General features: G+C 40.5%; 3 protein-coding genes across 4 annotated transcripts; all 3 read left to right on the forward strand.

The window, feature by feature from the left end:
* The first annotated feature begins 2272 nt into the window (after positions 1-2272).
* Positions 2273-7723, forward strand: fam185a (family with sequence similarity 185 member A). Its single transcript, XM_072663566.1, has 8 exons — positions 2273-2759; positions 3690-3799; positions 4536-4628; positions 4724-4862; positions 5324-5365; positions 5449-5544; positions 6471-6602; positions 7185-7723. The coding sequence occupies exons 1-8, from the start codon at positions 2366-2368 to the stop codon at positions 7313-7315; spliced, it is 1137 nt and encodes a 378-aa protein (XP_072519667.1). The 5' UTR covers positions 2273-2365; the 3' UTR covers positions 7316-7723.
* An 856-nt stretch (positions 7724-8579) lies between these two features.
* On the forward strand, positions 8580-12489 carry armc10 (armadillo repeat containing 10). The gene is made up of 6 exons (XM_072663355.1): positions 8580-9147; positions 9467-9612; positions 9880-10014; positions 10100-10276; positions 10368-10439; positions 11174-12489. The coding sequence occupies exons 1-6, from the start codon at positions 8865-8867 to the stop codon at positions 11423-11425; spliced, it is 1065 nt and encodes a 354-aa protein (XP_072519456.1). The 5' UTR covers positions 8580-8864; the 3' UTR covers positions 11426-12489.
* Positions 12490-13724: 1235 nt separating this feature from the next.
* On the forward strand, positions 13725-27355 carry cax2 (cation/H+ exchanger protein 2). 2 transcript variants are annotated; one of them, XM_072663627.1, is made up of 20 exons: positions 13725-13866; positions 15719-15898; positions 16879-16985; positions 17087-17195; positions 18022-18138; positions 18229-18290; positions 18595-18744; positions 19184-19369; positions 20209-20302; positions 20509-20650; positions 21201-21384; positions 21557-21656; positions 21774-21898; positions 22087-22124; positions 22279-22391; positions 22646-22791; positions 23539-23633; positions 23865-23943; positions 24727-24835; positions 25428-27355. In XM_072663627.1, the coding sequence occupies exons 1-20, from the start codon at positions 13809-13811 to the stop codon at positions 25499-25501; spliced, it is 2268 nt and encodes a 755-aa protein (XP_072519728.1). In that variant the 5' UTR covers positions 13725-13808; the 3' UTR covers positions 25502-27355. The 2 variants fall into 2 exon arrangements, with proteins under 2 accessions (XP_072519728.1, XP_072519729.1); XM_072663628.1 differs by lacking the exon at positions 15719-15898.
* The last annotated feature ends 453 nt before the right edge of the window (positions 27356-27808 follow it).

The raw sequence follows: 27808 nt of genomic DNA on the forward strand, positions 1-27808 counted from the left end.
CTTTTGTTTATCTGAATGAAATGAAGTGTCAGAGGTTGTTTTACTCTTATTTATTTATTTTAAAAATGCAGTTTATCACACATGAATTCCCAATATTCAGCAATTACATGGAAAACAATGCAAATAGGTTAGAGTTACTGGAGTGAGGAATGGAAACCTGGTAGCAGAAGTAGCAAGTGATTGGATCCTCTGTATTGTGTAGCTCTAAAGATCTGTGAGCTCAATACTAAGCATTCACATCTCCCACATACAGGAGTATACACTTTCATTTGAAAACACCTAGCCTGGGGTATCCCGTCCGAATATCTGCTTGTGATCTTCCTGTCAGCTGAATAAACAGCGTTAAGGGGTGATGTTATTGTAGTGCGTTTCCATGGTGATATGATTCAGTTATCCAGAACCAAACACCTGGTGGGAAAACAGTGAACTGGCACTGCTGACGCTCCTCTCTGAATCACAGAATTCTGTCATCACCAGACCCTGAGGTGCGATAAAATGGCACAGAGTGAGGAAATGTTACAGACCTATTGTCTCTGCTCAACACAAACACTCATTCTTCTGTGCAGGACTTGGATCTAGTGAATGATCCCGAAACCCTCTGGCACTGTAATGTAAACATACGACTTCAGAAAATAGCAAACTGAGGGGTTTCACTCTCATTCCATCCTTACAGGATCACTATGACAAGATCGAGTAAACTGTAGGGTAACGCAATGTTTCTGTCAAGCTATTTTAACTTGCATGTATTCAGCTTTGTGTCATTTAAAGGTCTGACTTACACTATACGTCCAAATGTTTGTGGACCCCCCTTCTAATGAATGCATTCAATTACTTTAAACAGCTGAGCTAACACAGATGTACACAACGCAAATGCACACACACAGCCTGTCTAGTCCCTGTAGAGACAACTGCCAATAGAATAGGACTCTCTGGAGCAGTTAAACATGAACCTAATGACACCGTGCCTAATGTCATGTGTGAACTAGAGGGGTATAAACCCCCTCTGCATTGAGCTGTGGAGCAGTGGAACTGCAGTGGAGCTCTGGGATGATAAATGGGGTGATGTGGGGTGGTAGTCCTCCAACATTCTGGCCTCACTAACACTCTTGTAGCTGAATGCAATCAAATCCTCATAGCAATGCTCAAAAATGTAGGAGAAAGCCTTTTTTCCCTGGACAGTAGAAACAGTGACTCCAACAAAAGTAGGATGATGTTTTTAAATACCCTTGAAATGTTTAATGAAGTATGTCCCAATACTTTTGTCAATATGATGGAGCTACTTAGCAAACATTTCTATTATTATTATTGTTATTATTATTATTATTATTATTTACACTGTGTTATGTGTAATATGTAATATATGCCAGATAGATCAGCTATATCGCCACAAAGATAATAAACTCTACCGGCAGGGGGCGCCCTTACACAACACAACCGCACACAAACTATGTATATTTCATAAAGTTATGCAGATTACTAGTACATCCTAGTAAGGAGCCCCCAGACTCCTCCAGCTATGGGCTCTCTGTCCTCTCATGCAATCTTTCTTGCTATCAGATAGCCATAACCAAACCAAACCACTAGCCAGGGTCCTTCTCATCCAGCTGATATCATACCATCCATCCAAGGCCTACAGCCCTCCATTATCAAACAGGGATGACAACATCTTTAGAAGTACCAAAAGTTGGAAACACCCCTCCAACCTGGCCCGAAGGTGCCAGGAGCCGGAAGGAAGGAGCCGGAGGAGCCATCCAGAGGAGGAGATGCTGGAAAGTTAAAAAAAATAATAATAAATCAGCAGGAGAATTTGCTACTTCAAACAAGACAGACCAGCAGAAGATGATGAGGATGTTCAGAGTGAAGATCAACAGCAGGAAGAGATAAAAGAGGACCTCTGAGGACCTTTCTGACCGCTCAGAAAGACAAGGGTGGAACTGATTTTACACCTCTATGGTCCATCTGGACAGGATAAGTGGACTTGGACTTCTTTTAGACACCACTGTCCTGTGTGCACGTGTCGGTCACACTGAGCCTGTCTGAGGTAGAGGAGGATGAGGATGAAGAAGACTTGGTCTAGATCTAGACAAAGTGTGAAGAGTACAAGATACCACCTTCTACCTTGATGTAGATGAACACGTGTATTCACATTAAACGTGTTCTAAGTAACGTGTTCATGAGGGGTTAGGCCTACTAACGACTGAAAACTCCATTACCCACAATTCCCACGATGTCTGTGGCGCAGGAACGCTTTCGTCATCCCTGCGCGCTTTGTTGTTGTGACCTCGTGATGTGAAGCTGCTGTAAACTCACTGTCTGATTAAGCTGATTCAATTGAGAAGCTCTTGGATTCAATGCCACGTTTATAATGAAGCTCCGTTTGCTTTACGGGGTTGTTCGTTCGGTGTACCTGCAGGGCCTCTCAGGACGCTTCACCCTTCAGACTCTCCGAGCGTGTTCCGATTCCTCTGCTGTCCCGAGCAGCCCCCTGAAACAGTGGACTGTAGCAGTCAGTCCCTTTCTCAAAGTCAAATGCCATTTGCACTGCAGTGTGTCAATACGACCACTAGATCCACACACCTTTCCTGGAGCAGATCGGGCGTTTATTGCTCTTCATGGACTTAATGGAAGCAGTGATGGTCAGGATTTAGGGCTGGACAGTTTTCAGGTCCACTATGATGACCAGAGCAAGGAACTTAGGATTAACTCAGATGAGACCACCAGTAGTATGTCTGTAGAAGTGACAACTCCCATTAAAAGTGGTAATTTATTTGTGACTTTCTCCCTTTTTTCATGACTGTTTATACCCATAGTCCATGTCCCAATACTTTTGTCCATGTAGTGTGTGTGGAAATGTAGTTCTTTACAATAGGGGCCTCTAGTTTCTGTATATTCTGTGTATATTTCTGTATATTTAGTTAGTTCTGAATATGTAGAGGCAGTTAGCAGGCTCAGCAGTTAGAGATCCGGGCTATTGATGACAGGGTTCGATACCCGGGCTCGGCAAACTGCCACTGTTGGGCCCTTGAGCAAGGCCCTTTACCCTCTCTGCACCCCAGGCGCTGGAGTTGGCTGTGGCACACACACACACTGCTCTAGGTGTGTGTGTGTGTGTGTGTGTGTGCTCACTGCCCCTAGGTCACTAGTGTGTGTTTGTGTGTGTGTGTGTGTGTGTGTGTGTGTGTTTTCACTACCACAGATGGGTGAAATGCTGTAGAGTAATATCCTGAACATTAATTCAAGCATTTCCATACATTTATGTCCTGACCTGTGCACCTGTGACCTGTGCACATAAAAAACTTGAAAATGGGGAAATTTGTGTAATATTATTTTTATCCAGGTCATTTTTGAGCATTTAAATATGCCCATTAATAATTACAATTTGACACAATGGAACGGACAACAGCCAAAATCCAAATTCTATGGAATTTTTTTGCATAACGGTGATAATACAGTGGTTGTCTAATTTTGGATGTGGTAGTAATCCACTGTCTCAGGACCTTGTCTAATCTCTACGTTCTCTGTAACTAATAGCTTGGCAGACAGAACTGGAACTCAATCAAGGAATCTATCCTTAATCCTTCAGAGGTGGTTTAAGAAGGTTCAGTTATGCACTGCTGATCTCCGGTTCAGTTTTGTCCCATCACAAAACATCCGCACCCGCCTGATCTTTCATGTTTCTGTTTCTGCAGATCTTCAAGTTGTTACTCGAGGAACAGGTAGTGTGAGGATCCAGAAGATGGAAAGTGATCTCTGTCAGGTTCAGACAGAAAATGGTCACTGTGTCCTTCAGTCTGTAAAGGTAATAAATTCTTGAATCTAAAAACTCCATGTTAGTCTGCATTTACACCAACCAGCCATAACATTAAAACCACCTGCCTCATATTGGGTGGGTCCCTCCTCTCATACCTGTCAAGGCATGACCTCCACAAGTCTTAGCTAGCATTAACTTCTGCAGTGGTTTGTGCTACAGTAGAGCTTCTGTGGAAACAGATGGGCTAGCCTTGGGCACCCGTAACCCTGTCGCCGGTTCAATAGCTGTCCTTCCTTGGAGCACTTTTGGTGGTACTGACCTCTGCATACCGGGAACACCCCACAAGACCTGACAATTTGAAGATGTTTTGACCAATTACAGCGTCTGGCCACTAGAATTTGGCTCATCAGAGTGGCTCAGATTCTTCCAGTGAGGGGCGCCAGTGGCCTGAAAGTTAGTAAGGGTGGTTGCGTGAAGCCCCTGAGCAGCCAGGACATGACTGACATGCCTTTAAACAAGGCACCTAACCCCCAACTGCTCCCCAGGTGCCGTAGCTAAGTCTGCCCACCGCTCCGGGCACTTCACTCACTGTTCCCTAGTCTGTGTGTGTGTGTTTACTGCATGGATAAATGTATGTATCTATCTCTGCATCTGTTTATGCAAACTGTGAGGCTGATTTCAGTTTTCTGTAGTAATATGTCATTATAAAGAGCAGTGAATGTTTATATTTTATATGTTTTGCTTATGCAGTATTAATTGATCCTATAATTGATTTAATTTTCAGAGTCACAAAGTACAGGTGCAGTCCAGCAGAGGAAACATCACTGGCATGGGCACTATACACGGTGACATAGAGATCAGTACTGCGGGAGACAGTGTAAATAGCACACCCTTTATTTCACAATCTGTACACATCACTAACATTGAAAAATTAACAAGTCAAGAGCTTCACTGTTTGTGTGACTTTCGCAGAGTGTCAATATTAAAAAGATCCAGGGGACTACCATGAATGTGTCCACAGAGCGGGGGCCACTGAACATCAAAGCCATTTATGCTGAGTCCAGTTCAGTGTCCTCTTCCTCCGGGAAAGTCCACATTGGACATTTACACGGTGAGAACCAGGAGCACCAGTCTACTGTTTTATTTCACATCCATTTCTCAAGCAAACGTGTAAGTGGAACTGCACCAGATTTACATTCTTTCTCACGGATTGAAATGAATATTTATTGGGCTATGGAAGACGTCCAGTAGTTATTATACAATCCAGAACAAGCTTTCCTCTTCCTGTCCTTTTAGAATTTTATAGAAAAGTTGTACTGTGTATACAGCTGTTATACTGTTTATTTGATGGCACAATGGCACTTTTCCTTTTCTGATACCAACACTAAAACCATGACTGTCACATATTTCTATGATATATCTTTATAAATCATTTTGAGATGAATTGAGGTGAATTTCCGATGTCCAGTCCAGCACTTTCTGCTGCTATCAGCCCAATTCTGACACCCATCGATACGGATATGCCATCTCTAGTTAATACTCATAACTTACATGCCGTTATGTATTGAACAGGTGAAGCACATGTTCAGAACAGCACAGGAGACATCATCGTTGGTATGTGAATGTTCTCTCTCAGAAATTCACAAATGTATTATTGTATTTAATATAAGTCATAAATAAGCGCTGTGATTCTGCAGACAGTTCGAGCGGTGCTCTGACAGCCTTCACTGCCGCTGGAAACATGGATGTATATGTTGACCAAACGGGAACAGCTGTACTTCATACCCAGCAAGGTATTTCATCCACTTAGTAGTTAGCTCTGTGTGTGTATACTGTACAGTAAATAATATTCTGCACATTTTTGTACATACTTAGCTCCATATTCACACTGGAAAAAATAAAGGTGCTGCAAAGAGGTCTTTAAACAATGAGAAAGAAAAGCACCCTTTTTGTGAAGGAGCTGTAAGTGTGAAGAACCTTTACCAGGACCCTTCGACTTCCTCAAAACCTTTAAATAGTTCTGCACACACCCATTTACAAATATGTTCCTTTATGGTTGTTCTATGGCATTGCTTATAGAAACCTTTGTAGCAACTTTATTTTTAAGAGTTTGTGTGTTTGTGTGTGTGTTCCAAGATCTTGGGTTTGCAAAATACTGTATAATGTGTTATCAACTGGCATTGCAAAAAATTCAAACCTGGGACCTAATTTGCCATAGAACACCTGTATGGGATTGTGAAAGCAGTTTTGGTAAACTCCAAAGTTTTGTTTTGTTAACTGTTTTTTGGAAATGTTTTGAAATTGTGTACAATTTTCGGAACACAGTTAACTCAGGTATGTGCTCTGACACCTGAGGTAAATTAAACTCAGCATTAATCCAGTGTATGCATTTATTTAAATAGTTTAGATAGTGATGTATTCTTTTCTGAATGTATTGTACATTTTCAATCAACTGCTTGTTATGAAACACATTTACACCAATGAAACATTTTCAAAGTAAAAATATAAAATTGAATACTAGGCTCTTCACTTTATTTTATTATTTTATGTTAATAATGGTATTTCTTCCTTCTACTGGTTTGCAATAGTAAATAAATACATTTACATGTGTTGGCAAAATGTGACCAAGTATACCGTATTTCTGCCATCTCTCATTTTAAGGATTAAATTACTGTAATTCATTCCTTTCTCTGTGTGCCAAACACACACTTCTACAAAGGTGCTGTGAGGATTCGTGTGCCAGCTACAATGAAAGCAGGGGTCCAGCTGTGTGGGACCACAGTGGACATCAGTTCAGAAATCTCTCAGGAGACAGAGCGCCACTCAGTGGATGGAAAAACTGTAGTTATGGGTGAGTATTCTCTTTATCTCTCTATTAACTCGGATGTTATCCCAGCCACCAGAATTGCAGGCCATCTGAGCGGAAACCTTTGGATGTTCTTTTTTATTTATTTATTTTTTTATTATTGTTTTGCTTGGTTTTTCATGCATACACTCAAAGACCACAATCCATGAATAGTTTTGCTTGACATCTCAGTGGAAGTGGGAGCAGCAGAGGTCATTCATTTGAACTTGATGCTATTTTATGCTTTATTTACAGCGTTTTTATTTATAGTGGTTTGTTGCCATGTAAACAGGATCCCACTGAAATGAGACCACTGTTGTCTCATTGGGACTTCCTGTATAAACAGGTAAAGACCAATAAAATAAGGGTAAATAAATGTATTATATATCCCTGAGTAATATCGGTTTTACCATTCAAGTCAAGGAACAAGGTTATAAATGATAGAAGGAAAAAGAGACTTAATACACCAGACCTAGACTAGCTTAAACAAATGTGCTATAATTGGGATAAAAACACACAAAGATTGGCATTACTAATAACACTCTGCCTGTTCTCTGTGCTGTTGATTTTGTGTGTGTGCTTTTGCAGCCCAGCTGAATGGTGGCACTCAGGAGGACTGCTGGATCAAGGCTACTGCGGACAGAGGGGCTGTGAGCCTTAAGACCCAGAGCTGGTTCGAGACACTTAAACTGGGGAGCCGAGAAAGAAATGGCCCTTAAAATCGCACAAATTTCACTGGTGTCAAATGACAACTTACTGAACTTGCATAGAGTCTTATTTGTCTGAGTCTGTCTTATTAGGTATGACCTGTGGACCTGTTGGCTGATGCAGGTGAAATGTAGATTGAATCAGACTGACTTTGACAACTGATCAGATAAATCCAAGCAATGATGCATGTTCATAAGCTCCAGATCCTGCACTTGCCTGCAGTGTTCCTGCTCAGTGGGTGACATTATGTTTATGTTTATAAAATTGTAAGAATTATTACCAAGGCCCAAGCGATGGTTATTGTTTATTTGTGTGGTCACTAAAAGTCACACCCAACTGCTGGCAAAACAACCTCTGTAATAAATGTTACCATGTGATAAATAATGACTACTCAGGAATAAAAAACAGTTGAGAACAAATTTGTGAATTTGCTGATGTGTCTCTGTTCCAGTATTAGTTATCTATTTACATCTAGCAGCAGTCAGCTTTTACAAACTGTGGTTTGTACAAAGAGTTATCAGACCCTGCAAAGGAAATACATGTGGGGTTTTTCTTATTTCAGTTTATTTAAAAAAATATTAACTGAGCTGAGACTGAAGAACGGTGGCCAGTATGGATGTAGACCAATTTTAAAGATCGTATAAGCAACAGCACCCAGTGTATAGTAACTGCAGAAACTGTAAATAGCTGTTCGGAGGTCAGCCTATCATCCTGTAATCTAATATGACAAATTTCCTTTAATTATTTGAATTATTTCCACATATACTGCAAAATTTCATTGTACTAAATAGTGAGTGTTGTGTTCTCCACAAGTCTGCATGGGTTTCCTATGGGTACCCCAGTTTCCACCTCCCACAAACACCTGGTAGGTGAACTGACCATGCTGAATTACACCTGTCCAGAGGATTTTCCATCACTGTACCCAAATGATTTTGGGTAGGCTCGGGACCCACCACAACCCGGTCCAGAGGATTTTCCATCACTGTACCCAAATGATTTTGGGTAGGCTCCGGACCCCCCACCACAACCCGGTCCAGGAAGAAGTAGCTATGAAGATAGATTGAAGGAAGGATGCTGTTAAATCATATGGTCCTTGTGTGTGGATACTACGTATGCCCAGTCTTATGCAAGACTGAGGCAAGAACCAGACAACCCCATGGTCAGTTTTGATTGGCCACCAATGCGCGAGTACAAACGGATGCGTTCCAAACGCCGTACACGTGCCCTAACTAGTGCACTTAGCTACGTAGTGCGTAGCACTCTGGCCTGGTTCTACACTATACCTACGCCCTAGCTAGCTAACATAGCTACCTAGCGCTACCTACAACATACTATTTATTCCAGCCAAATCACACACTGGACCAGTGCTCTACTCGTTTACTATTTAGAAAGCCTAGAAAGTTTAGGTCTTCTAGTTAGGCCACGAAGACGACTCCGATATTGGGCAACAGCCAGAGACTTTGGTAGATATCTAGCTAGCTAGAAACAAATGCGGAGCGGAGCTACCAGGCATGTCAGAAAAGGGCTCCCTTAACAGAAACTATTATTTAAAACGCCCTAATGAAATGCTACGTTGACTGCAGGATGGGAGAAGATGGCCTCATACCGCGGCTGGGTAACGTTAATATGAAGGCTATATTGGGGATCCTTGCAGGAGCCGGAGCCTCGTATGGGCTCTACAAGCTGTTACGCGGGCGCGGAGGAGATGCGCAGATAGACAAAGCGAGCCCCGGAAAGAGTAACGTTACAGCCGTGCAGCCGGGGAGCCTGGTGGCCAAAGTGTCTGGATTTAATGTCGTTAGTAAGAATGACAGAGGAAACCTGACCACAGAAGTCGCTTCAGGTAAGCTGTGAGCTGAATTAGCCTAGCTAGCTCACTGCACTGAGCACAGGCACTCAGACGAGTGGACCTACCTGTCTACTAGGACTGGCTGGCTAGCATGCATATAACACTCCTGGTAGCTGGCGGTTCTAGATAGCTATTACCATGAAGGTTAAGCTGAACTGAGCTTTTTTCATACCTGATGTTGATGTAGTTATTAACTTGTCAAGTCCTAAAGATCATCAAGATTTTCTAAAGATCAAGATTTTCCATATTACAGTTCATAATTGCTAACAGTGACTTCCAGATCCACTCACTTGTCCCTCTTCTTCCTCCTAAGGTGAAATTCTCTCCAAGTCTCCTGGGAGTCTGGAGCCAAGGCACCTCAGCATGCTCCTCTCTCTTCTCCAGAGTAGCCCCAACCCAGCAGAGAGGCGAGAAGTCCTCATAACCTTAGGAAACGCTGCTGCATTCACAGTAAACCAGGTCTCAGCACCCAACACTTGCTTCGTCCAACTTATTGCATAAGCATTGAAAAGCATTGAAAACCTCTACCTGGTTTTAGTTGGACTGTGTGAGGAAATCTGTTGAGGTATGAAGTAAACCAGGTGTCCCCAGTCCTGCTCCTGAAACACACCTGGCTCTGATCTTCAGATGCCCCCTCAAGTCCCACCACTTTATTATTTGGATTAGACAGTTCTGCCGGGTGCTACATCCTCAGCACCGCTGAATTAAAGCCATTTCTCTTTCTAGGACCTTCTACGAGAATTCGGAGGCCTTCACATCATAGCAGGCTTCCTCTCTGACCCTTCGCCTGACGTTAGAGTGCAGACTCTGAATGCCTTGAATAACCTGAGCATGAATATCCGAAATCAAGAGCAGCTGAAGGTGAGCTTCAGGGTCTTGTGTGTTTGTGTGTGTTCATGTTACACAGCTCCTTACAGTAGCTTTTAATAGTGCCTTTTCTCTTCAGATATATGTTCCCTCGGTGGTGCAGTTGATTGAGATGTCCCCTGTGAACTCAGATCTTCAGCTGGCAGCACTGAGGCTGCTTACGAATTTGACTATCACAGATGACCATCAGCATTTAATGAAGAACTCCATCACCCTCCTCTTGTCGCTGCTTGTAGTGAGCAATGAAGTCCTACAGGTACTTTACTGAGTATGGGTTTTGGATCAAAAAGCCGCTCAACTTTTTAACAATTTATTGAATCACTCTTTGTGGTTTCCTTTGCCTACAGATCCAGGTTTTGAAGGTTCTAGTGAATTTATCATCCAATCCAGACATGATGGATGACATAGTACAAACCCAGGTAACGTGTGAATACATTCCCTACAGATTACATACAGTATGAATATAAAGGAATCATTTTTGGCAACACTCTTGTACAGCGTGCAGCAGCTTCCATTTATTGTAGCTGATGTCAGTGCAACCCCTTGTTGCCGTAAGTCTGTAAAAATAGATTTGGCCTGCTATAAAAGGTTGACTTTAGTCGTGACTTGGCCTGTTTACCCCACCGTCTTAACAGAGGTATTCCGACCTTCTCCTGTTTCCCTTCTCTTGTAGGTCATTTTTAATTGGGAATGATCTTTTGCCTTTTAGACAGGATGCCATATTAAATATATATAGTACATGTCCAAACCCTTTGTAATGAGTTCATTCACCTACTTTAAGTTACGATACTGTAGAAAAGTATTGCCAGTAGAATAGGACTCTCTGGAGCAGATAAACATTGAATGTATTGGCAACATGAGCTAGAAAGGTATAATGACCCCCAGCATTGAGCAGTGGAGCTGTGTTCTCTGGAATGGTGGTTGGTGCTCCATTCAGTAATTTAGGAATGGCTTGGGAGTTGGTGGGGGGTAATGTGGGGTGGTGATCACCCAACGTGATGAGCTCACTAATGCTCTTGTCGCTGAATGCAGTCAAATCCTCACAGAATTGCATGAGAAGGTGTCCCAATACTTTTGTCCATGTAGTGTAGTGCATTTCTAGTCAAGTTTTGTTAAGTGCTGTTTTAATTTTGTGTGTTTTTTTTTTTTATAGGCTCCAGCATCCCTGGTGCTTCTTTTTGATGGCTGCACAAGTTCAGATGTGCTCCTTCGCTTGTTGTTTTTCGTGGGGAACCTGCGGGCCTGGAGGCCATCTGCGCAGGTGGCTGAAGCTCTGAGGAGGCAGCAGGACTCTCTGTACTGTGTGCTGCTGGACAGCTCCTCACAGTTCCACAGCAGGCTCCCCCTTCTCCTATCCCACCCAGATGAGGAAATAAAAGCTCAGGTGGCACGGCTCCTTACCTAGTCTCTGAAGTCTGCTTTACCTTTGCCTTCAACTGCCAAAACTTTACGAGGTCTCCTGCCTGGCCAGTGCTCTTAGAAGTATGCATTTTAGAGGTGGTCAAACATACATGTGTTAATATTATTGTTGGGTTGGGCAGAAGTTCTGGAGACCTGTATGTTGTTGAATAGTAAACAATTTATAATATAGGTCTATATATGGACATGATTGAGCAGATTTGTTCTATAAACTTGCACTGATGCAGAGGAGAAGCTTTAGCATTGGTTAGCAGAAGGATTTCTTTACATCTAAGAGATTTTATGGAATTGGAAATGGATGGGAACAAAGAAGAGCAAATTAAAAAGGAAACCGGATTCCTCCAGCATTGCAGGCTCATGTTCTCACTGCCAAACCCATTTCTAACCAGTCGCATGAATGTGTCACTAGCAGGATTCCTACATCACACCAAGTGCTTCCTATAACTTCTCTTTAGTCACTGAGAAAAAGGACTGTAATGTGTGGTTGCTGATATGCTTGCTTTGCCTGTGAACTCATTGAATGATGGTTGCATGAAGTAAAGGGTGACTTTTTTTTCTTTTTTTCTTTTTTTTTTTCTTTTTTTAAACATGGTCCTAGTACTCTATGATTCTCCAAAGCTGTTCTAGATCTGCATGTTCTGAGGATTATTTGGGACATGTCTTTGGATCTCAGCTGCTGATTTTATCCTGTAATGCATAACCACACTCTTTGTAAAGCAAAATGTGTAATTGAAGGAGCCGTTTGGTCCTTTTGTCTCTCTGTAACTGGATCCCAGGTAGCTTTGATCAAATACCAGTTATGTGAAAAAGTATTGTAGTTTTGAGCACTTCACCTCATTGATTGTACTGTGATGTTGCACATTTTGCAGACTAGTGTAACATGATAGTACAGTTATTGCCACTGCTGTTGGAGGTTGATGCTCACGAGAGACAGATTGCTTGCCTTTAAAAGAAAAAGAAAAAAAACTGACATCAGATTTTGAATGCTTGTTAAATAGGTCTGTTTTAATTTATTTGTATTCAACTTTGAAATAAATGATTTATTTTGAATGGATCTCTTCTGCATGTGTTTTTTTGCATTATGTAAATAAAACTGTATTGGCTCACAGGTAGAGTTTGGGACAGAGGTCTAATACTAGTGGAGCAGAATTTTACAAAGCTTTTTAAGAACTGTATGTGAGGGACTGAAATGGAAATCAATGAAGCAGATTATTTTTTGTCACAAATACACTAAAGTCAGAATGATCATTTTCAAATAGTAGAAAATTACAAAATAACACCTGGGCACATAAGTGAGTGGAACTATTTGCTATAAGGGTTGTTTAGTCCTTCCACTTTTTTTGTTAGTATGTCTAACAAACTCAAAATTTAATTTGATCACATCAGTAATTGGTTAAGTGCATTTATGTAAAACAAAAAATTATAACAAATGCTAATATAATATAATATTGCAACTTTGTGTCTAATCACCATATTATTAATTTATATTTCTTATTTTTCAGTATTTCTATATTTGCTGGTAGTAATTACATTAACACAAAATGTTAGTCAGACTTGTGATCTGTGAAAATAAATGCATTTATTTTATTTTTTTTATTAAATAAAAAATAGTGCAGATGTGTGTTTAGTAATCACATTATTATTTCATATTTGTGTTAATATTCAATATTTCAATATTTATATGGTATTACATTAACAAATAAAAGTTTAGCTGGACTTGAAATGCATTTATTTAATGAAAAATCATGTTAATATAATTTTATATATAATATTGCAGTATTAATTATCACAATATTAATTCAGTGATGTGTTAGAAAATCAATTTTTTTAAATACAATAAGTATTTTAGAGCCTATATTCAATGTAAAACACAAAACAAACTAAAAAAAAATTTGCCAACAAAGGTAAAAGCAATTACATTGCCAAATATTGCTAATCTGTGTTTAACCATGACAATATCAATATCTTTTTTGTGTTATTATTGTGTTTTTTTTTCAGCATTTCAGTATTTTAATGTATGAATATATTAAAACCTGATAGACTAGGTGAAAGTAAACATATATAATTATATTATATATAATTAAAAAATAGGATGTCCGTATTTAACCATTACGTTATTAATTAATAGTTGTGTATGATTTAATAATAATTAAATGTGCTAGTATTTTGCCCTGGTTCCTGCCCACCATCAGTCACGTGATGCAACGTTTGGTCAGCAGGTTCAGGGGCTGGCTGCTCAGTCCCACAGTCCAGCGTGAAAACTACACTTCCCAGAAACCCCATCGTGGGCGCACAGCTCGCCCGGAGGACGCTGGAATCACATGAGGTTCATTTCTGTGCAGCAGCTGTAGAGAAGCACTGGGGCTCAAATGTCCACAGACACAGAAACTCGGAGAAGAGCAGGCAGTGACAACAGTGAAAACCCAGGTAAAACTTTAAGTCTTTGCAATAAAACGACATATTTGTTGCTGCATTGTCTGTTTACAGAAACGTCTATCCGTTTAAAGTGAATTTGTGCAGTGGAGGAACCATAATGCACTCTGTCTGATCATGGATGGGTGCAGAAACATCCCAATTAAAGCCATTTCACTGCTGCACCTGTTAAACTACGCTGTTAGTTAATCTACTATATTAACTGTATATTATATTATATATCCTTCTTCCACCACTCTTCTCTCTATTCCAGTAGAGGATGTGTTACAGGTGCATGTCAGATAAGCTCATGCAGTTAAGCTTTACCTTCATGACTATAAATATATATGCTAAAGCCTTGGTTCAACTGTCCTTTCATTAGACTTAGCGGTCAATATTGTCTTGATGTTAGGTAATGTCTGATCCGCAGTGTAGTTCTCGGTTTTGAAATAGCTCTGAGACCTCAAGCCTTTCACAGTTCCCCTGCTGATTTCCTGTACTTAACACCATCGAATCATTAAACACAACTAGGCCTGAGTGAAGAATGATTGATAGGTAATGGATATCTCAGATTATTATATGTGTAAAAATGGAGAGCTGTGAATTAGAGCTCACACTGGCTGTACGAGTGGTTGTATGTGAATGCAATATTCAGCATTTAACAATGTCTTGATTTTACAGAGCTCCACTTACGTGTCATTATGTGTCACATATTCGGTTTAGATCTCAGATCAGTCTCAGTGAGACTACTAGAGTTTGAATTGAGTATGTGATTTCATAAAGTAAGCCCAGTTATTTGAGTGTGGGTGTGTGTGAATAGCATATGGCCTCCCCCCCTGCCCACCCACTTGACTTACTCTGAGATGCACCCAGATGTCATTGACGGTGGAAATACTGGAGGTATCGTTTTTCAACATTCACTTTTTTTATATTATTTTGAAATTGTGAGACCTAGACTTAGATTACACAGCATACAGCAATTGTGAGGCATGTATACATCCTGTGGTATCTGGCAAGCAGGTCATTTAAGTCCTGTAAGTTGGGAGGCGGAGCCTACATGGATCACATCACCGGTAATGACCACTGAGTACTGGATACACCCCACAAGACCTGCCTGCCGTTTTGGAGATGTTCTGACCCAGTCGTCTAGCCATCATAATTTGGTCCTTGTCAAAGTTGCTCACATTGACCCTTTTTGCTGCTTCCCACACATCAGCTGCAAGAACTGACTGTTCAGTTGCTGCCTAATAGATCCACCCCCTGATAGACACCACTGTAGATAAAGATAATCAATGTTTTTCACTTTACCTGTCAGTGGTACTAATGTTATGGCAGATCGGTGTATGTTTCTATGGTCTAAATTGCATTGGAAGCTCATTAAAGAAGTTAATGTTATTGAATATGCACTTTATACTCATGTATGCTTTTTAAACTAAGCTGCTAAGCTGTATTTGAAGCTGATTAACCTAAAAGAAGGAAATGTACTTTATGAGATTTCCTCTTAATCTCATCAACATCTCAACGTAGTTACGTTGTGTTAAGTTCTGGTCTTAGCTAAATAATCTTTACAAAAGCAATAGGTCTGTTCTACATCTCAGAAATGAACAGTCTGTCAGTATACGTTAAGGTATTATGCTTGTCTTAGTAATATCTAAAATAATGCTTATGTCAATCTCCTCCTTTTCCTTAAAGGAGAATTTAAGTGACACTTCATTAATACAGTATTGAGATCCGTTGACCTGAAGAAACATGTTTTTTCTTTGAGAACTTGAATGGGAAAGAAGTTAATTAAGTTAAATAAAGTTACCCAATTAAAGGTCTATAACGGTGTCCATTACTGAGACGTGTTTTTCTTTACTAACCTCAGAACCTCCGTGGGACCATGTTGGAGTTAGGAATAATGCTGGTGTTAGAGATCACCTACCGGGCTCCTGCTGTGACCGTGTGTGTGTGGATCACTCACATGCAAACACACCTGAATGTGTCCTAAATGCACCCTGCAGCCTCCATTCCTGCTGCTCTTACACTCCCAAACACATACACAAAGGTGAGGAGGTGTAATTCATCAATACGGTGGTCAGTGCTGAAAACCATTGTAGTGATATGGCATATAGAAATGGTTCAGTATAGAGGTGGGCAATGTGGCGTTATTTTATCGTTCTATGATAAATGTTGTTATCATAATGAACAATATATTTTTTTATTTATATCTTTTTTCGAAAGTTGATACTGCCAATTGACCCACCCTAGCACTAGCAATGCTCCCCACACTAAGAGGGCAAGGACAAGAACACATTCTTGTGTATATGAGGAGAGCCAGCCATTGCCTCTTTTCACACTGCCACCGATGTGGCATTGCCAGGCAGCCAACACACTCTGAGAAAAGCACCAACTCCCTGTATCCAACACACCAGCTAACAGACGCCTGTGCAGAGGACAGAAAGCACCGCCTGTTCACCTGGAAAGAGCACAGTCCATTGTGCTCTATCAGATTCTGGCTGCTGATGGCAAAGCAGCATGGCTCAGGATTCAAACTCACAACCCTCTGGGCCATAGTGGTAGACAAAATGCCTTTTAAATCATAGTAAGGATATCGTCAGTGTAATTATCCCTGTTTAATTAGATGAAGATCAGCACGGTTTGAATAGAAACACTGTACTGAGTGCAGGAGAGTAATCGTTAGTATAGTAGTGAATAGTAGTTTTTAAGAACGTTATTACTGATGTATTTTTTCTATTATTACATATATTGTGATAGACGTGTATTTGGAAAAGTCTTCAAATATCATGATAAATTCTTTTTATAATTTTGACAATCTATATGACTTGGAATAAAATCTGTTTAGAAACAGTGAGGTTAAGGATGTTTTTGTTGATTGGTATTATGGGTTTTATGCCTGCTGTCTAACAAAGAATGGAGATCAGTAACATTCAGTATACTGCTTCTGTATCTGAGTTAGTTGTTTAGTTAGTGTTTTGCATATGAGTGCCCTTTTCTTCTTCCTCTTCTTCATCTTTCTGTTTGTAGGTCAGAGCACACACTCAGCTGATGAACCATGGGAAGAAGTCCTATGCAAGACCACTATAAGTGCAGAGAACGAGGTGGAGGCACAAAAACTTGCCAATAATTACAAGGTGTGTAACTGCATTCTGTAGCATTGAGTGTTCGTATTGGTCAACATCCACTGACCCTGATTCCATTTTAATGGTCATTTTTGTGTTTCTTCAATGTCAAGTTTGGATTCAGAAAGTGGAAGAGTCATGTGACCGAGCGACCCTTTCAAGACAGATCAGAGATTGTGAAGGAGCTTTACTCAGAACTGAACGTCATAAAACTGAACACAGGTCAGACTCATTTGACTGAACAAAGGTCAGACTCATTCGGCATCATTAAACCCAACTCTGGTCAGACTTATTAACCCGAACACAGGTCAGACTCATTCGGCATCATTAACCCGAACACAGGTCAGACTCATTCGGCATCATTAACCCGAACACAGGTCAGACTCATTCGGCATCATTAACCCGAACACAGGTCAGACTCATTCAGCATCATTAAACCCAACTCTGGTCAGACTTATTAACCCGAACACAGGTAAGACTCATTCGGCGTCATTAACCCGAACACAGGTCAGAGTAATTCACCACCATTAAAACTAACACAGGTCAGACTCATCCGCTACCATCAAAACGAACACAGTTCAGACTCATTCGGCATCATTAACCCGAACAAAGGTCAGACTCATTTGCCACCATTAAACGAAACACAGGTCAGACTCATTTGCCACCATTAAACGAAACACAGGTCAGACTCATTCGCCACCATTAAAACAAACACAGGTCAGATTCTTTCTGTATCATTAATCCAAACACAGGTCAGATTCCTTCTGTATCATTAATCCAAAGACAGGTTAGATTCATTCGGCATCATTAACCCGAACACAGGTTAGATTCATTCGGCATCATTAATCCAAACACAGGTCAGATTAATTCGGCATCATTAAACCGAACACAGGTCAAACTCATTCAGCATCATTAACCCGAACACAGGTCAGAGTGTACTATGCTACTAACAAATAATTTATTTTATGTATTTAGGTATTTAGGTATATTTATGTGTAATAACACTTCTGCCTCTTTCTCTCCCGTGGTCTCTGTTGGATTTTATCAGGCTCTTTACTTACCTGCGGTAATGTTCTGTACGTGGTTTTATTCGGTTGGTGGGTCTCTCTGGTGTACCTTCTCATTGGCATACTGATGTGTATTACCATTATTGGAATCTCACATGGTAAGCTATAGTTCTACTAATGTTATTGTCTGTCTTAAAGCTTTGTCTACCTGAACTCATTAATTTACTCTGCTTCCTTGTCTCTTTTAGGGCAGTTGTGCTTCAGACTGTCTTGTTATTTCCTATGGCCGTTTGGAAAAGCAATTGAGAAGGTTGTACCATTAGCATATCTGTAATTTGTTTCAATGGCTTTACAGTCAAACCTGTTTCAAATGAGGGCAGTAAACCCCCATTGATAGTTATGCTGGCCAGCTTTTAAAACCCTTCATACTGTGTAGTCTGCTGTTCTGTGTCTACTCTGTGAAAATCAGGTATGCGTTATTGCTTGTGTATCACTGTTTTGTGGTTCACTTAGTAGTAGGTGCTGTAGTAGGCTACTAAGTGGCAGCTATAACACTGACTGCTCACCTGTTTGTTTGGGTCTTTACTGAGTTCCTCTGGCTTTCCTCCTCTCAGGTGAGTGGCTCCCTGTCTAGTTTCAGTGTAATCCTCCACAATGACAATCTTCTTGATGACGGTGATGAGGTGAAGGCAACCTCGTCCCTCCTGCTGCCTACCCCAGAAGAAGGGTACGAGGAGGAGCAGCATCAGCAGACGCTCAACTGGGTAGGGAGGTGTGAAATATACAGAATGTAAACTTCAGGGTCCAAGGGTCAAAAATAATAATGATAACAGTGAGCTATAATGCCAGTCATAGGCTAGAGGGGTATTAAGCCCCCCAGTAATGAGCTGTGGAGCAGTGGAAATGTGTTCTCTGGGATGATGGTGCTCCATCCAGTACTTTTGGGCAGTTGGGGGATGAGGTTGGGTGGTGATCATCCATCATCCTGACTTCACTAATGCTCTTGTTTCTTAATGTAATCAAAGGACAGTAGAGACAGTTACTCCAACAGAAGCAGGAAAAACTCTTTTTTTAATACCCTTGATTTCGGAACAAACAATGAATGAGCAATACTTTTGTCCATATACCGTATATGTGTCTCAGTTTCTTTTTCAAATTTACCTTTAGTCTTTACTCTAGTTTAGTTTTACTTTTCTCTTGCAGAAGCGGGTGAGTGTGTATGTGTGGCTGTTGCTGGGATACCCCCCTCTGGCTGTGACTCACTGTTTGCTGGGGCTGTTTTCCTGGCTCCTGGTCTTTACCATCCCTGTGGCGAAAATGAGTATCAGGACTTTGCAGACTATTCTGCTAATACCCCCCGAGCAACTTCGCATCAGCTCTGGCACAGAGGTGAGACACTGTGGAACGTAATGATATAATCTTATATTGTGTTAGTTTTAGGAGGGCACTTTATCACATATAAGATAAGCCAATATATATATATATATATATTATGATTAATATCCAACCTGGTTAACTCCAACCATTTTATCATCTTCACTTTCCATTTAGGAGCACTTTGTGGTTTTATAATTATGTTAGTGTGTGGTGGACTGGTACAAGTGCATCAGACACAGCAGTGCTGCTGGAGTGTTTAAACGGCAACAGATGAGCTTCTGTCTCTGACTTTACATCAACAAAGTGGACCTACTAGGAAGACGTTAATAGAGTGGACAGACATAGTGTTTAAACACTCCTGCAGCACTACTATGAATGATCCACTCGTACCAGCTCAGCACACACTAACACACCACCACCATGTCATTGTCACTGCCATTGAAGAATAGGGTGAATGGACACTAACAAAGTATGCAGAGAAACTACATGTAGATGGACTACAGTCTGTAATTGTAGAACTACAGAGTGCTCATATATGGGAGGTGGAGCTGATATAATGGGCCGAGTTCAAACCAGGGGTGATCATAATATTCTGATATGACTGTTGCTAGTTGGTAGGTCGATGAATACACATTTGAATTCATTCATTTTTCACATTTTACTTTCTGTTCACCCTTTATATCTTAATTGTGAGAGGATTGGCCTACTTTCACATTAGAGCTTTCAAAATGGAATTAGTAAAAGGACAAATGCGAACTTGGCCAACAGTGAGTGGGAGCCGGTAATGCCAGTTGACATGAACCTAATGACTCGTTTACTGTAATATTTCTTTTTTTTTCACTGAACTTCAGGAAGGAGAAGGCAAAGCCATCCTCTGCTGCTACCATGCTGTGAATATCTACTACTACAAGTACACGGTTGATGGGATCAATGTGTTTGCCGTCAGTATCCTTATAAGCAAGCAAATTAAAGTCTGGCCAAGTCATTAAAAACAGGCCCAGTCACCCAACAGTCTTCAGTAGGTTTAGAAACCTGTTGCTACATTTGAATGCATTTGTTTTAAAGGGCATGGACCGCTCTGGCTTAGGACTAATCTAGTGGGTAGTGCTCAGTTTGCATGTTATTTTCCTTAGATAACTGCCGCTCTCTAGATCTCCTGCCTCTAGTCATTGTCGCAATGGTGATTGGCTATGTGGACCAAGGCAACCAGTTCATCAGCTCTGAGGTTAAATTTGCCACAGCTATATGCTCTATTATACCACTGTCCTACTATATTGGTATGGGCATTGCCAGGTGAGCACCCTCCATATATATATATATATATATATATATATATATATATACACACACACACACACACACACACACACACACACACACACACAAACACATCTACAGTATCAGTCAAAAGTTTGGACACACCTTGCACCACAAATTGCTAGGGGGTGACCATATTTTTGGGTTTCAAAAACACATGGGTATCCACCACAGTTAGGATGTCATGACTGGGAGGTTTCAAGTAGGCCTGTGGCAATGTGTGCTTGAGGGTGGAGTACCTCTCAAAACATGCAGCTGTAGTATGCTAATGAACGTTAATACATAAACCTTTAGCAAACTCTTTAGCAAAACCAATAAATAGCCTTAACAGCCTATATAATTTCCTCTCAGTTCAACAAACAACCAACTTGCCAACTTGAAACCAGCCACAACATCCTAACTATAGTAGATGTTTGTGTGTTTGTGTATATGCTATGTACATTATATATGTATATACATATATATTTTAAAGTTACCATTGTAAATTCACATTAATGGAAACTAACCTGTTCCTGTGTGTCCACAGCATATCAGCTCAGAGCAACTTTGCGGTTGGTGCAGTAGTCAACGCCACGTTCGGCTCCATCACTGAGCTCACCTTTTACATCACCGCCTTGATCAGGGGTCATCGCCAGAACAGCAAGTGCTTAGAAGGGATTGTGAAGTCGGCATTGACGGGCACTCTGCTCGGATGCATCCTGTTTATTCCGGTGAGGGATCAGATCATTTACATTATATCATTTAAACGTTACAGTACCACTGTCTACATTACATGAACTGTGATACACTACCTGTTCCTCACAATTAACTCCTCAAACATAGCCTTTTTTATATAGTGCATTTCATATATTACACATAGTGCTTACTCTCTCATACCCTCAGGGGATCTGTATGATCATTGGTGGACTGAAACACAGAGAGCAGAGGTTTAATAGCCGCTCAGCGGGAGTCAGCTCCTCACTGCTCTTCATATCAATAGGAGGTGAGCTCTCTCTCTCTCTCTTTCTTGGTTGCACAGTAGCTCAAACTAAAAATTGTTCACATTTGCAGCCAAATGCTTATTGCGTCTTTTATTGACCTGTTTGCTTTCTTGCGGCAGGTGTGTTTGCCCCCACACTCTTCTCCAAAGCCTATGGGAATCTAGTGTGTGAAAACTGCACTAACTCCTCTGGGACCAGCAGCAGCAATGGGACTTTTACCTGCAAAAACTGTCACTACGACCTGGTAGTACGCTTTCTGATCAGTCATACTCAGCATTTTTTTTATGATGCTGTGTCATTCAGTCCAAATCAGAGATATGATCAAACTATATGACATATGAACTTGACATATCAGAAATATGGATCTGTGTGAGTAAACAGTGTAGTTTAGCATTGTGCTGAACTTGTATTTGCTCTCCTGTGTTTCTTCAGAGTGAAAACAACTACAGCCTATTTCACAGCCATATAGAGTAAGTACCCAGCATACGTTCAAGCTCAGTTCACCTGGTGTCTTGTCTAACCACACCGCATTTATTGCATTCTGGGATTAACTCATTTTTATTTGAGTTGAATTTATTGGGATTTATTTGTCCGTGGATATGACAGATCTTTTCTGTCTTTTAGGCCACTAGTGTACACAGTATCAGTTCTGCTGCCAGTTTCCTACATCATTGGCCTTCTCTTCACTCTGAAGACCCACTCTCACATCTATGACATCCATGTTAGTGATGGACATGGTGAGAATTTTACTTATTTTTACTATCTTGGTCCACATGTGGACCTTTCACTGCCAATGTCCAGTTTCCCACTCAGTACTGTGTTATGTATTAGTTTCGTAGTAGGGAACACAGGACAGTTTTAGAGGTTAGTGAATAGTACACCTAGAGTTATTCATTAGATTTTTAATTAGAGACTGTTAAGGCTGGCCACTGATCAGCTTTATCAGTATTATGTACATTCTTGTGAAGATTGTCTGTGTGTGTGTGTGTAGCTACGGGTCATCTGGATGCAGTGGTGCACTGGTCTCGCTGGAGAGCTCTGCTCATCCTGATTGTTGCCACAGTGCTGATGTCTGCCTGCGCTGACCTCACAACAGAGCACATCCAGCCCATACTGAACCAACCTGGCATCTCTCAGGCACAAACAACCCGCCTAAACTTATACACACACACACACACACACACATACACACAGAGCATATGAAGACCTTATAGAACATAGAAACAGAGGGCAGAACCATAGAGACGCACCTCTCACACAGTACAGTACTGTTTTCAAGATACCACCCTTCATTTCCAGTCAAAATAGACAGACGTTAGGTGTTGGATATTCATTATTCAGCACTAGGAATAGGATATGTTACAGTATTTAGGGAGTTAACCAAGTCGTACCAACCACTTTCAATGGTGTTGAGGTCTGGAGCACACTAGTGGTCAGTGTGTTGTTCTGAGAACAGCAGCAGCTTTTGCCTGTTTGCATATCTCAGTAAGAGCTTCTTGATCAGCTGCACATCCTTTCAGACCCACACCCTAGATCTATCTCCTGTCTCTCTCAAAGATGAAAGCTTTAAATGCTGTTTATCTGAAGGGAGAGCTTTGGTGGTCTACTAGGTCTTGCAAGGTTGTTAGGAGTCCCATTTTCTCTTTTATTTTTTATTTTTACAAACTGAAATTTCATATCTCCACAGAAATATCTCATGAAAAAATAATAACTTGTACTTAATGGCATTTAGAATAGCTTGCATATGCATAAATATCAAATCCATGTTCAACGACTTTACCATCTCACATGTACACATACTGCACATGTGGTAGAATAACAGCATCAAACCTCTTTTATTTTTGCTAAGGGCTTCATTTGATCCCTCTGCCTGTGTTTTTTCAGTACTTTATAGGTGTGACCATTTTGGCCATGGTGCCTGAAATTCCAGAGATAGTCAATGGAATCCAGTTTGCTCTGCAGAATAACATCAGCCTCAGGTGGGTCTCTGAATTAGCCTTGGACCAGTTATGCAACAGAAACCCGGTTCTTTTGACCTTTGTCAGGTTTCTTTCTTCCTCTTTTAACAGTGCAGACCCGAGTCGTAGTTCTGCTTTTGTTCGTATGCGTCTTTGTTAGCTGTAAACTGAATTGCCTGTGTCTCCATATATAGGATGTCTGGTTGTTTGCCGCCACAGCTGTTTCACTGCCATATTGTTGTCATTTTGCAGTTTGGAGGTGGGAAGCTGTATTGCGGTGCAGGTGTGCATGATTCAGATTCCAATCCTGATCCTGTTCAACGCCTTTTACGTGAGTCACTTCTGAAAGTCGTTGAACACAGCTGCCTCAGTGACCTCATACTAATTCACAACATTTAATTAACACTGCATCAATTATTGACCAACGTATTTAATTTAATATTCACTCTGGGCATGTTGTTTTTCATCACTGTAATAAGAAAGAAATACATTGTCGTTTTTATCAATTTGTTAGCTTAACCATTTTTAACACTCTGCTGGAAGAAGGCCAGTATTACCAGATCTCATCCAACCTCTAGTTTGAACTGAACAAATCCATACAGTGGCTTGAGTTCACAGAGAAGATCAGCAACCAAACCTGTCTTCTCCTAACTGTGTTCCTCTAACCAACATACACTATATATCCAAATGTTTGTGGACACCCCTTCTAATGAATGCCTAATGTGAGCTAAAGAGATATCAAATCTTCACAGCAATGCTGTGACGGACCAAAAACACATTCTTTACATCTTTCTATTACACCGTACTGTACATACTGTATTAAGGCTTATTACTACAATTAATTTTTTAGTAACTCATAAAGTAATATGTACGTTATGTTCTAAGATTGAATTGAAGGTTGGACCCACTCACAGGCCTCTCTATCATCAGGCACAGAAATCTTGCTAAGAGATCATTTAGTAAAACCCTATTCCCATATACTCTGGCCCTGGAGGTTGCAGCAGATTTCCCTGCACATCTCCAGGACCAGAACTGAGGAACCCTGCTTTAGGGAATAAGAGGATCATAGCTCAGCCTTAGTCTGACTGTGTCTGGTGTTTTCTGTCACACACAGGATGTTGGCTTTGTGCTCATCTTCAGTGACTTGCATCTTTGGGCCAGCATCTTCAGCGTCATCCTCGTCAACTACATCTTCATGGATGGAAAGTCGGATTACTTTCAAGGTACGAGGTGTCAGGCCTGGAGTATGTGCAATATAATCTGAGCATTGAGCTTCTCCTAAATGAGGGAAGACCTATTAAATTATGCTGATTAGTATTGTATTTAATATATGCTGTAAGATTTGTTTCTTATTAATTTTATAGATTCATAGGAATTGGTGGAGATGGTAAACAACCAATGTCAGATGCTGGTTCTTTATCTCTCAGCTTGTCAACAAATGCATGTGTACAACTGTCCACAAGGAGGAGCTCATAGTGTCATCTGTATTTACGGCAGTGGTGTAAAAGTAAATGACATTCCCAAAATGTAGGAGGAGCCAAAGAGCAGTGTTCAGTGTTCTAGAAATATTGACAACACCGCAAAATACCTATTATAGAGCAAATCAGTAGTTAATCATTCTTGCCATTAAAATGCTAATGTTTTGGGGACTTTTGGAGGGGGGGCAGAGTGGTTTGCCAATATTGCTATCTCTGTGTAATGTAGGGATGTCTGATAGTATCTTTCTGTGGCCATATACAGCATCGTAATACTCCATCTCAGCCACAGTCATTAATTCTACACCCCCACCTTTCTTTTCTCCTCTCTCTCTCTCAGGTACTGCTCTGGTGGTGGTGTATCTCATCCTGCTTGCACTCTACTTCTTTGCTCCCTCGCCCGCTGGCTGTTGACGAGGTGAAGCCTTGACCAGCTCTTAACCTCAACTTTCCTGTATCAGACTGGCCAGTGGTTACCGCATTATTACTTACTCTCATCATGTTAGATATTCTTGAATGCCGCTGATTGTTACAGGAAGTGAAGGTAAAGGTTTACATGAGACGAGATGGTGAACAGCTTCTCATCGTCTGTCTTCTCAGAGAGTGCTGTTTTAGGGCATGATTAGGTTACTTTTACGTCAGTTTTACTATTACTTCAGATTTGTCTGAAGCCCAGAGATTGCTTTGCACTGTACTGAAGTAGCTGTTGGAATTGTTGTGTAAAATACACTATATGTCCAAATATTTGTGGACACCCCTCCTAATGAATGCATTAAATTATTACACCCACCACTGACACAGACCACTCAGCTTGTCTTGTCCCTATAGAGAAACATTGTCAATAAAATAGAGCAGAAAAACTTAATCCTTTTTGCACCATGCCTATATAGCCAAGCGTGGGCTAGGGAGGGTATAAAGCCCCCCCAGCATTGAGCTGTAGAGCAGTGGAACTGTGTTCTCTGGAATAATCGATGGTGCCCAATCCAATACTTTTAGGATTAGCTGTGGATGAGATGGGGTGGTGAACATCCAATATCCTGACCCCACTAACGCTCTTGAGTGTCCCAATGTCCATATAGTGTACAAAATAAATGCACTTTATCTTTTACACGGTACGCAAAATGTGCATCTTTAAATGCATTTAAGTGTTAGGGTTATCATGTGTGTGCTGATCTCTTGCTTGACCCCTGTTGTCCAGCTTGTTGTAAAGAGGAATACTGCTCTTTAGTATCACTGGATGGCTGGGAATGGTTTACATGCAAATCTGGTCTCTAGAGCACAAACGTGTAAAACGCAAAACTGGATGTCAGCTTCAGCTCTTTTGCTGATTATCTATATTACATGAGAAATATGATGGCAGCGCTTTGGAAAGCCAGATGTTTTGTTATCTGATGTTGTCAAACCACAGTATTGACAGATATCGTCCCTGTCAGGCAAAAACCCTGTGTCTATTTTTTTTCCTGTTTTTGACATGATGTGAATCTGGCAGTTGTTCTTTATAGTGTTTTGGATTTTAATGATAAATGGACCAATAGAAATGCTCCAAAATTACTTGCAATAAAATAATGATCACATTGACGTCCATTGAAAGTTAAGGTTTTTTTTTCTTCTCCTATGAGGTTTTGGATATACAAGGTTTTTGCATGCCGAGATATTTCTTTCCTCATTAAAAAAATAACAAATTGTTCCTATGTTCTGTATTATATATATAATGGATTTGAAATTGAATACTAAATAATAATGCACTTGTTTTTTTTTTTCGGATTAAGTGACATTCTAATTTAACAGTAATATTTTAATAATAATAATATAAAAAAATTTTCTTTGTTTCTCTCTCTGTCTAAATTATTTTTTAAGAACTCAAGCTGCTAATGAAATAATCATCATCCATGAAACACTTATATATATTTATATAACTACACAGTTGACAGGTACCTGAAGATACCCAGTGTTTGTTCATTTATTGGAGATCACCAACATACAACCCCAGCTAAGCGTGATCACATGTTCTTTCTCCAGGTGCAGATTTTATTTGAGTAAACAATGTAGTGTGTAAATATGAAACTGAAGGAAGTATTGAAGGGGTGAATAAACAAAGGTAGCACAGACAGCAAAGCTCTAGTATTCCTTTCATCTAGAAGAGTTCATTTGTGCTTTGCTGCTGCTTATCATTTTCCTCACATTTGTTTTGTCTTTATTTCTGTATCTAAAGTTGTATTTTTACAGAACAATGACAGAATGAGTGATAATAAAGTTTAAACAGATGTTTCTCAGTGGTTTGTAGTGCTTACTGTAGGATGGAGCGTCAGAGCTGACCTCTGCCTGTGGATAATCAGATATAATAGTGTATGTTTCTCTAGTGTGGGTCAGCTTTCTAACATTCAATAAATGTATGTACCAAAAAAAACACTTGCTGTACGTGTAAAACTGAGAAGTTAACAAACATATACAATACACTGATGAGCCATATCATTAACAACAGTGCTGCAGACAAGACCAAGACCAGGACTTATCAAGTCCGAGTCAAGACCAAGACTTTTAGTAGTCGAGTCTGAGTCTGAGCAGCCGAGACTAAGACAAGACTGAGACCAGCTTAAGGTTTTGTTCATCATATAAAAATAAAAATAAGAAACTGGAAACAATTATAATGAAAATTTGTCCAGTTTCTGATTACTAAAGCCCTGGACTCCTGCAGCACTGCTGTGTCTGATCCACTCCTAC

This window comes from Salminus brasiliensis, chromosome 19, assembly GCF_030463535.1.
Source record: "Salminus brasiliensis chromosome 19, fSalBra1.hap2, whole genome shotgun sequence".
Classification (NCBI taxonomy): domain Eukaryota; kingdom Metazoa; phylum Chordata; class Actinopteri; order Characiformes; family Bryconidae; genus Salminus; species Salminus brasiliensis.